Genomic DNA, 10595 nt, shown 5'->3' with positions numbered 1-10595 from the left:
TCAACATGCATTCAAATTTTAGCCGTCATTGCCACCTTTTAGGGTTCGGGCCGCAAACATGGATCAGGGTCCCAAAGGGTTTAGAAATGGGGTGAGGGTTTGAACATAGGATCTCAAAATAGGCTTTTTAAAATGGGGTTGGGGTTTTAAAAATAGGCAAACAATGTGGTTCAGGGTCTGAAAGTACAGTTTGAAATGAAGGCTAGGGTTAAATAAGCGTTATATCTTAGGGTTTTAAATTGCATAGGTATTAGCATAGGTCTCAAATAGGTGTTAGAAATGGGGAAAGGGGTCAAAGGCCAGGGCTCAAAGGTTAGTGGTCAAGGATCAGCAGTGTAGGATCAGGTGTCACATAGTAGGGAACAAAGCTGTGGAACTCCAGTCCTCGGGGCTGGCCGCGTTCCAACATGTTTTCCAAGTGACCCTCGTTAAAAACACCTGCGTGAAAAGTTTTAGCTCCTTTCACGTTCCGCAGGGGCTAAAACTTTTCACGCAGGTGCACTTAACGAGGGAATCACGCGGACACTCCATTAGGTACACCGCTATTTTCAAGTGTACCTCATAACAGGCCACTTTATTAGGGAAATATCATGGTCAAAGGTCACAGGTGTCAAGCTCTAGTCCTCGGGGCCACGTCCCAACATGTTTTCCAAGTGACCCTCGTTAAGCGCACCTGCGTGAAAAGTTTTAGCTCCTTTCACGTTCAGCAGGGGCTAAAACTTTTCACGCAGGTGCACTTAACGAGGGAATCCCACAGACACTCCATTAGGTACACCGCTATATTCATGTGTACCTCATAACAGGCCATTTTATTAAGGAAATATCATGGTCAAAGGTCACAGGTGTCAAGCTCTAGTCCTCAGGGCCGCGTTCCAACATGTTTTCCAAGTGACCCTCGTTAAGCGCACCTGCGTGAAAACTTTTAGCCACTTTCACGTTCTGCAGGAGCTAAAACTTTTCACGCAGGTGCGCTTAACGAGGGAAGCACAAGGACACTCCATTAGGTACACCGCCATTTTCAAGTGTACCTCATAACAGGCCACTTTATTAGGGAGATATCATGGTCAAAGGTCACAGGTGTCAAGCTCTAGTCCTTGGGGCCGCGTTCCAATACGTTTTCCAAGTGACCCTCGTTAAGCGCACCTGCGTGAAAAGTTTTAGCCACTTTCACGTTCTGCAGGAGCTAAAACTTTTCACGCAGGTGCACTTAACGAGGGACTCTTGTAAAACATGTTGGAATGCGGCCGGCCCCCAAGGACTGAAGTTTTTAACCCTTAGATGCACAAGTGACTGGACTCTTCCATATGTGGGTCAAAATATAAGAGTCAATGTTATTTGATGCCATTTTGGTAGAGTTATTTACTTCTATGATAATAGGCCCAGACAACACTCATTTAATGTTTGAAATCTTTATTTTGAACTTTTTAACTTCTTTGTAAAAGACAATTACATAGAACAGTCAGAAAATTGTGAACATTTTGAACATCTATGTGTGTGTGATTATGTAGGGACTCACAAACAGCTCATGGACAGATACATATCATTTCTTCTCACTTCCGGCAAGCAGAATCAATCCAAAGAAGATAGTCTTTTTTTTCTTTTCCTCTATCTCTCAAGCTTTCCTCTCCATCCTTCCATCTTTGTGCACTTCACCTCTCGCATTATATTATCAGTGATCATCCATCCGTCCGTCCGTCATGTCAAAGGTCAAAATTCAATGTCAATTGTTTTGTTTTTCTTTTTTTTTCTGTTCTTCTAGTAGAAAGTGGTTGGGAACAAAAACTGTGATATGAAAAATGGATCCATGTTCTACAAATGAGATGTTTGTACTTAAATATGACATCTTTAACATTCACTGTGAGTGCAAACTCGTATTCCTGTGAGGGGAATTGGTTCCGCGACAGCGCTTCTCAAACTTTTGACACAAGATAGGACCTCAAGCAAACCAAAAAATAAACCCCCATGTATCACCATCACAGTAGTCCAAAATAAGGCAGAGACGTTATTAGAAGCCACTGTTGCATTGACTTTGAGAAGAAACACTGATCATCTGCTCTTAGACAGTGCTTCTCAGCGTGGTCCCCCCGCCCACCCACCACACGGCTCCCCCCGCGCTCACCAGCGCCAGCACGGCCACGGCGGCCTTCAGCACGCCGCCGGGCGTCCTGCTGAAGTGGACGGGCGCGGCGCTGGCCAGGGTGGCCACGGTCACCGTCAGCGTGAACAAAATGGACACGGTGGTGTTGATGGCCACAATCTGTCCGAACTTGGCGAAAGGCACGATGACGCAGAAGAAGAGGGGGAGGGTGGAGATCACCGTGGTAACAGCGCTGGACACTATGGCAACGCCCACATGCTTGACTGCCTCCACGCAGCGTCTCTGCCTCCGAGCCGCGGTCTCCTGCCAGCAAAAGGCTACATGAATGCCACATGCTGATTTGGACCTCATTTGCAGCTTCCTTCAAAGACATCTCACAACCTTTTATGCGCCATGCCTAAGGAACGGTGATTCTTTACGATGGATATGGAGGAACGATGGCGAAGCTTACGTTGCCGAGTCCTGCGGGAGAAGGTGGCGTCTCTCCAGCCAGCATGTATCCTTCCACCAGGTGCAGACAGTAATCCACAGAAGATCCCACCAGGATGGACAGCGAAATAGCCTCCACAGCTCCCAACTCCCAGCCCAACCAGTACATGATGGCGCCCACCACGCAGATCACCCCTGAAAGAAAAAACATCGTTCAGGCCTAAACAAGTCTGAGGAGCTTTCAATCTTGAACGCTTAATATTGATATACCCAGGATGGTTAGGAGGACTGGAAGCAGGAGAAGAAGATGAGCGGTAAAAACAGAGACGGCAGCCACGCAGATGACCAGGGACAGGAGCAGACTCCAGAGGGCGCTCTCAACACCTACAACACACTGGGGTAAGTTCCTTATCGCACACACAGGTCACGGGTGCGTCCGTACTTATGATCTCCATGAAGATCTGCTTCCAGTGCTCACAGGTCTGGAAGCCTCGCCTCAAGGCCGAAGACTGCGGCAGAGTAGAGAGTTGCTCCTGGATGAAGGTCTCCCACCGGAGGAAGTCGGAGTAGGTCTGGAAAGACGACTTGCCCTTGTAGGTGGTCTGGAACGAAAAGATGCGGGAACGAGCGGCTCGACGGAAGGAACCCCAGGTGAGAAGGCGACTGACTCACGGACTCAAAGGCCATGGAGAGCCATCGGACCTTCCCGCCGTGCGTTCCCACCGCTCCGTGAGAGAGCTGACCCGGGAGCAGGTTGGGCTCCGGCAGAGCGCGGCAGTCCGGATGCAGCAGAGGCAGAACGCTGGACAGCTTATTACCTCATTGCAAAAAAAAAGGTTTGGGCTTCAGTGTAACGACACCGTGGGAGTTTTGGAAAAGAATCCAGCGGGCAATTACCTGAGGGCAGACATTGTGCTCCTCCGGGCTTTACGAGTTGTTTATTTGCACTAACAGCTTTACAAATCTTGCACAGGTATCCCATTTCTTGGAAAATATCAAAGTCCGGATCCAATATGGCGTTGCCCTGTTGGATGAAAAACAAAGAGAAATTGGCCAGAATTCTTTGGATTGACGGACGGACAGGACGGGAGAGCCTCACAAGGTCTCCGATAACGTGATTGCCCCCGCGCTGCGTTCGATTAACTCCCAAGATGCCGAAAACCACAAAGACCATGGCGCCCGTGTCGACCAGAGGACGCACGGCCGGTCGGCCGCAGGCGCCGCCCGTGCACGGGTTGAAGCCAAACATCTTGGATGCCTTCTCTGGCGCTGCAGTGGTGGAATCTTCAAAGAAAGAAGTCATCACGTGAAGATCTCACAACACAGCGCCTCCTTCTCACCTCCGGGAAGAGGAGCGTAAAAGGTTCCCCGCGCGGGTCCATCGGGCGTGCCGCCGACGCCGCAGCCAGGCGGGCTCACGCACACTCGAGTAGGATGAGGCCTCAGTTTGTGCTGAGCAAAATGCAGTTTCCTATCAATTGAAAAAAGGATCCCGTGAAAATGTCATGTCAAAATGAAGTGGCATTTTTATTTGGTGACCTGCTGTGCTGTTGCGCCGCCGTCGCCACATAGAAAGAAAACTCGGGCATCCAGCTGTGGCGCCGGTCGCACGACCCAAACGTGATCATCCAGCTCGGGTATGGGTAGTAGTCGTGGGATACGCACACCGTCATCCTTCGAGTGTAATTCCGCCACGGACGACTAAAGGCCTGCGTGCAAGACGTGTTTGTTGTCTACTACGCCGGAGAGGGCCGCTGAGACGCCGAGCGCGCCGGCCGACCTGAAAGGAAGACACCTGCTCGCGCTCCGAGCCGCAAAGCGTCCACGGGGAAGGAGTCGTGGCGTTGAGGGAGAAGCGGTAAACTCTGGTTGAGCTTCTCAGCTCCAATTTGGATATAAACACTGTGAGTCGTAAGCCTGGAAAAATTAAAAGAGTGCTGTCATCATCCAAATGTATTCTTTCGCTCCAAATTTCCCTTTACCGGTTTGGTTGATGCTTGCGGCTGTGTTGGGAGGCGCCGTTGAGGTGCTCGCCGCTGCGCCGCGGGCCCGCTCATGCGTCCATGTTCGGATCGTTGACGAGGAGCTACGATTGTGCAAAGAGTGCGGCTTCTCCATGAACACACCTAAAAAAAATATATATTTTTTTAGGGGTGTTTCTATGTAGCCATCAGCAGCTGCAGCCTCACCTGAGCACATGGGGCAGGAGATCCCTTGACTGCTGAGGTTGCTCCTGAGAGCCAGAAGAGTCTGAAGGTTGGTGTCCTGGCGGAAGAGCAAGGGGGCGTGGGAGGCTGGCTTCAGGAGGCAGCAACAGCACGCAGATGCAAGGAAGAGCACCAGAAAGAGGCCTGAGGGAAAGAGCACATTTGGACACAGATCTATAGATTTGGATTTATTTATCAGGATTTTGCCGCTGAGATGATAGGTGGTCCATTTAACCTTTGTAGCTTGGAAGCATAAATGTCTTTCCATGTTTTTGGAACTGTCCAGCCCAATTCACTGTGTGATTTCCTTACCTAGAATGGTTTTCCTCCTGTCCACAGTTGGCTGGACCACCCAATGCGCGAGAGCCCACTGAAGTTTGGCGCTGACCACACCTTGGTGTTGCTGCCCCACAGGGTTCAGCGGTGTCTCCGGTGACAGGAAAAGAATGCCCGCGTCGCCATCAGCCTCGAGGGGATCTGGACCGAGACGTAGACCACAAGGGGAATGGCGGGCCTTTGACCGGCCCGTTCCGGATGATATTCTCACCTGGCTCCATCTCCACCGACAGCAGGGCCACGTCGTCATCGTCGTCCGACAAAGGGCCGTGGATTGTAGACCATTTGCAGCTTGTGAAAGCAGAGGCCATTTAGGGAGATACACAGCTGACTATTTTTTTTCCGAATGCCAACACGCAATTAAGAACACCAAACTCCGTCAATGTAAATAGAAAGCTTGAAATAAAAACGTACATTCAAAAATCTAGACAGCCATATTCGAAGGCATATATTCTTTATCCTCTTTGAAAAAATATTTTGGCAGCTCGATTGAGGCGGTCTTTTGTTTCCTGTGCAGTATGTCTCTATGTTCTGCGCTGCCTCCTGGTGGCCAAGGTGCACGTACGCCACACGGAGCACAATACCCGAGTTTTTTAATGAATCAAGAGACCCATTTTTGCACTCACCAGTGAAAGCCTTCGTGCTCGTGGGCTTCCACACGCCGCGACCAGATACACAAGGCGGCCGGCATCAGCACGCAAACCCAAAGCCAGCAGCAGCTGACGATGAGGGCCATGAACAGGCCAAAGTCGTGCACAGCTGGGATCTGCGGCGAGAACCGCAAAATGACTCCCGAGCGAGCGAGCGAGGCGCGACGGAAAATTGGACGCCTGCGCTATGATTACCTTGGAGAAGGCGTTGGCAGCGTAGGCGGCCGCCGTGGTGAAGGAGGTGAGGAACGTGGCCCGCCCGGCTGTCTTGACGGTGTAGACCATCCGCTGCCGCGGATGACCCAGATGGGCCGCCTGTCGGAAGGTGTTGATGAACACAAACACGTCATCCACCCCTGAGCAAAAAAGCAAGCAAAGGAAATGAGATATATAGAAATAAATGTAGACGAGATATAAAACGATATCATTTCCCCCAAGCCGTACCGATTCCGATAATGACAAAGGCGGCCACTCCGTTGAGAATGCCCAGGTACCTGACGCCGAACACCACGTGGTACAAGAAAAGAGCCATCAGGCAACTCAGAGCGATGCTGGCCAGGCCGAAGAAGGTCAGAAAGGCTACGCGGGGGAGAGAACCCAATTGAATTGAAAAAAGTAGTTCAACATATCAAACAAGTGGTCAAGTTAGACCTTGTGCTTTTAAAAAGGAGCTCATCTGCGTTTGCAGCTCTGTTAGAGTACAGCTGGGACACACTTGGACGCCGCTCGACAAAAAATCAATCAATCAGCAAAAAGTACCTGAGAAAGAGGTCAGGATGTAGACCAGCACGGTGATGCAGCCTCCACTGATGACCGCCAGCATCATATCCTTCCTGAAGGTGTGCCTGACTTCATGGTCAAACAGCTCCGTCCCCCCGTAGAGAACCTTCACCTGGCTGAAGACAGCGTGAGAGGAAGGAGGGCCCGGCCTGAGCACCACCCCGACGACCGGACCGCTTCTGACCTGGTGGACTGCTTGGCCAGGATATCGGCGTACTGCACCGCAAAGGTTTTGAAGTGACTCCTCTGCTCGTCGGCTCGGTCCTCCACGGAGTAGTAAGACGGGAGAGGGGCGCCGAAGTGGATTTCGCTTCGCAGGAGGGAGGAGGAGAGATTCTCGGGGGAGAGGCTCTCATCCACGTACCAGTAGAACTGAGGGTGAGTGATGGCCAGACTCAACGAACCTGCAGGGAAAAATCAGGTGGACTCGGCGCTCCCGCTCAATCTCGCGGTGCGCTCACCTTGAATGTCAGCCAGATCCGGACCCATTCCGTCGTAGTAGATCTTCCCTCCTCGCTCGCTGGGGTAGAGGTAAGACAGGAGCGAGCTGGGCGGAGAGCAGAACGACGGCCCCAGCGGGAGGTCCCTCAAGGCCTCCATGGGCTTCCAGCAGAACTGAGGGAAGCGCGGGTGCTGCATGAGGAGCCGCTCCACCTCGTGGATGGTGCGCAAGCGCTCGGGGGTGAAGATGTTGCGCTCGCCGTCGCCCTGAGCCACAAACACCAACTCGATTCTCCACAGCGCCTGACTCTGGAGGTAGTAGTCGGGAGCCGAGCGTCGTCTCCGATGAGACGACGCTCGATCTCCTTTCGCGGAGGCTTTGCGGAGCGTCCCGTTGTTGCCCAGCTTCTCCATCAGCAGCTCCCGCAGGGCCTCGCCGCCGTCCGACTCCCTCCTCCGTCTGTTCCAGGAGCCGAGCTGGGTCTTCACCGCCATGGCGAGGGCGTCGAACCGCTCGGCGGAGAAGTGACTGTGAACCTCGAAGGCGCTGTAGGAGAGGTCGATGTCCAGAGGCGGGCAGTAGAGGAGCATGAAGGCAAACAAGGTGCAAGGAAGGAGGGCAAAGCCCCCGAGGACCACCCCGCTGGCCCAGGGCCGCGTGTAGATCCAGGCCACGGCCCTCCAGGGCCCCCGTAGCACCCCATGCCTCAAATCTTCCACCTGCTCTCCTCCCCGGCTTGCGCGAAACAACAGCTCCTCATCGTCCTCGTCCATTCTTGATATCTGGCAGGGACAAATGAACTCAAGTCAGGAGATGGAATACAAAAAGTCAAGGATATTGTAAAATGTAAAAAAGTGTTGTTGACAAACCTGGCAAATTTGAATCAAAAGTCAGTCTTTCATTCTCAACGAGGCTTCAAAAATGAAGAATCAAGTCGTTGTCTCTGCTCTCAAATGCTGTGTATTGGCCCATTCATGGCTCAAAAACCTGTGGGAAATATTGCCGTTCAGTTCCTTGCTTGGGCCAGCTCAAAATCCGCATCGCCGTGTCTCGCTTGGTATTGTACCGAGTCCTGCTTTAGCATGCTAATCACACGGCATGATTGAATTCTTGCCCTCACCGATGGCTCGTCCAAAACGTTATCACCGGCCGGCAGGGAGAGTCGGAGCAGCGTGCTGGCAAATTCAATCATCTCGCTCGTTTGGTTATTGACAAAATTGAGCGGATTGATGGCTGCCATCTTGGTCTTGCCCCATTTGAACAGGAGCCACTTTTGCATTCTTAGTGGCAATAAGACCACTGAGCACTTATTGATCTGCTTCTCTGCTCATGTGAAAGAAGTATTTCAAATGAGATTAGGAGTCTTAATTGGACGCTGGAATCGCTAAGGGCCAATACCTTTGCTTTTGGTGCCCAGTTCGAAAACGTTTCAATTAGGCCTACTCACCCTACTGTTAAAAATAACAAGCCTCAAAGAAATATACCAATGTGCTTGCTCTTTTTTTTTTTTCTCCTCATTTCCCCAAATGTCCCATTTATGCAGCTACGCTATTAGGCAGATGATATCTGTGTGCATTTGGGATCAGCCTAAGTGTGATTTAATGGCACTTCATGATGGGCCAAGAGTGAAGATTTGGAAGATAAAAATAAAGACAGCATCACTGCGCCATCTGCACAAAGGAAATCATGTGGTCTGTTGTTCTTCTCCTCACATGGCAACATCCAGCAGCCTCCAAAGGGATGAGAAATTAGAAAGCGAGACAGTTTGATGTGACCGAGAGGCAAAGCAATATGGCCGCCTGCCTTGTGTTTAGCGTCTGCCATTGTTGTTCAATCAACACCACAAAGTCCATTTACAAGCTGTGCAGGAGTGGCGGACTGGGGGAAAAAAATCATTCTGGCTCTGATGTTAATTTAAATCATCATCATGCCTCTCATTCATATTAGATTAGGTCTTTCGTCCATTTTCTATAGTGCTGGAGGCTTGTCCAGCAGCGAGCAGTACAACCTGGACTCTGGACTGGATTTAAATCGGAGTACAGTGGACAAATACATGAAAAAAGAACATTTCAATGCCTCGGTCAATTTCATATTATTGCCGTAACGATTGCGACTGCTTTTCGCAGTACCATTATGAAGATTTAATCAAACCGCAAATATGCAGATGTCTGCTATCTTAAAGCTAAAGCAATGCTAAACATGGTAGACAGGTTGGTTTTCAATTAGTTTGCCAGACCAGCAAAAGCATATTTCTCGATATGACATCGGCAATCCAAAGGTTGAGCTGCACTGTATTTGTTTACAAAACAGCGAGCAAGTGAGTGGCATTTCCCGTTGGTACGGTACTTGTATTTAATAAAAAAAAAATATATATATATATATATATTCTTCGTCTTACTTCTTAATAGCATTTCCATTGACTCCAATGGGGAATGATGCTCCACTGTGATGACTAAATACATTTTAACAAACCAATTAGAGAAAAAGAAATGGTTTGGCCAGCAGCCCTGCAACAAATAAACGGCGAGAGCCTTTGACAAGGCTCGTGACCTTTACCTGCCTTCACTGGCGCCCGTTTGGACTCTTTTACACATCAATTTTACGCCCACTCTGGACAAGTCATTCTCATCTAACAAGCTTTGTTTTAGCTGATCTAGAAATCTCCTTAAGATGTCACAAAAAGCTTCACTCAAGCAGGACTTACATGAGGTTGATGAGAGGAGGGTCTCATGGGGGTTCATTCAGGCCTTCTGGGTCCACATGCAATGTGCGCTTTGCGGTCTCATCATCATCATCATCATCATCATCATCCTGCTGCTGCTCCTGAAAGGTGCCGCTTATTGTCATCAATCATCAAGCATGCAAACCAAAACTCCTCCAATGCAAATATTTGCCTTCCCCTTTGTTTTGCTTTTTGCACTGGCGTCTCTCACTGCTCTCTTCTGCTCGCCGCTGGTCGTCCAGGCGACAGAGTCAGTGAGACATTTCTTCTCTCCTCTCTCTCACTCTCTCTCTCGTGCTTTGTTCTGAGTGGAAGGCAGGCAAGGAGCATACCAACGCAGTTATTTGTGCTTACCTTGCCAAGTGCACACAAGAGGATGATGGGCAAAAAAAAAAAAGATTTCACATGGTTTCAAACCCAGATTACGCTGATTACACGGTGTGAGGATGAGTTGTTTTGCGTGGATGCTAAAGGGGAGCACCCCCCCCCGGTAGCTTGGCTGAGATGGTATCATCCGGTCCGGTCACGGTTGATGGGGGCGTACTATGAAAACAAGGGTGATCAGAATGATTGGCTACAGTGGGATACAAAGTGCAAGCAATTTGGCATAATCATGTGGAATAAGAGTTTATTAGCGAGAGCTTCATTTCACGGTGGGTGCTTTGTGTGTGTGTGTGTGTGTGCGTGTGTGTGTGTGTGTGTGTGTATACCTCATAGTGGGCCCGCTTTTCCCCGCAGCGCCTCTCATCTAACATTAATGACTCCGCACCAAGCAAACTATCCATCAGCTCACTTCTCAGCCTTTACTCCTGCGGATCACTTTGACATCAAGTCGTGTTATTTATCATCTAAATCGGCGCTTCTTAAACATTTCATACCAAGCACCACATGATAATAATAATAAAATAAAAACTACAAATACAGTAGCGTA

The 10595-nt window shown here is 50.0% G+C and overlaps 1 protein-coding gene across 1 annotated transcript; it reads right to left on the bottom strand.

Annotated features, from left to right (window-relative positions):
- Nucleotides 1-2056: 2056 nt before the first annotated feature.
- On the bottom strand, nt 2057-10198 carry disp3 (dispatched RND transporter family member 3). The gene is made up of 22 exons (XM_061278444.1): nt 9647-10198; nt 7812-7929; nt 6962-7724; nt 6685-6904; nt 6480-6616; nt 6165-6299; nt 5916-6076; nt 5697-5836; nt 5282-5361; nt 5047-5211; nt 4717-4878; nt 4510-4653; nt 4308-4444; nt 4067-4236; nt 3868-3998; nt 3627-3811; nt 3425-3551; nt 3200-3345; nt 2970-3129; nt 2798-2911; nt 2550-2722; nt 2057-2401 (listed from the first exon to the last, which is right to left on the bottom strand). Exons 3-22 carry the CDS (start codon nt 7713-7715, stop codon nt 2057-2059), a joined length of 3786 nt encoding a protein of 1261 aa, XP_061134428.1. The 5' UTR covers nt 7716-7724; nt 7812-7929; nt 9647-10198.
- Nucleotides 10199-10595: the final 397 nt, after the last annotated feature.

The sequence above is a fragment of the Syngnathus typhle genome, linkage group LG5 (genome assembly GCF_033458585.1).
Source record: "Syngnathus typhle isolate RoL2023-S1 ecotype Sweden linkage group LG5, RoL_Styp_1.0, whole genome shotgun sequence".
Taxonomy (NCBI): domain Eukaryota; kingdom Metazoa; phylum Chordata; class Actinopteri; order Syngnathiformes; family Syngnathidae; genus Syngnathus; species Syngnathus typhle.
The sequence above is the reverse complement of the archived record's forward strand: the minus strand, read 5'-3'. Positions and strand labels throughout refer to the sequence as shown.

Coding starts and splice junctions, on each gene's coding strand:
- disp3 (XM_061278444.1), bottom strand. CDS start 7,715: ATGGACGAGGACGATGAGGAGCTGTTGTTTCGCGCAAGCCGGGGAGGA. Junction 5,362..5,696: donor GAGCACGAAGGCTTTCACTG/GTGAGTGCAAAA, acceptor TGCTTTCACAAG/CTGCAAATGGTCTACAATCC. Junction 4,654..4,716: donor CTCCTGCCCCATGTGCTCAG/GTGAGGCTGCAG, acceptor TATTTTTTTTAG/GTGTGTTCATGGAGAAGCCG.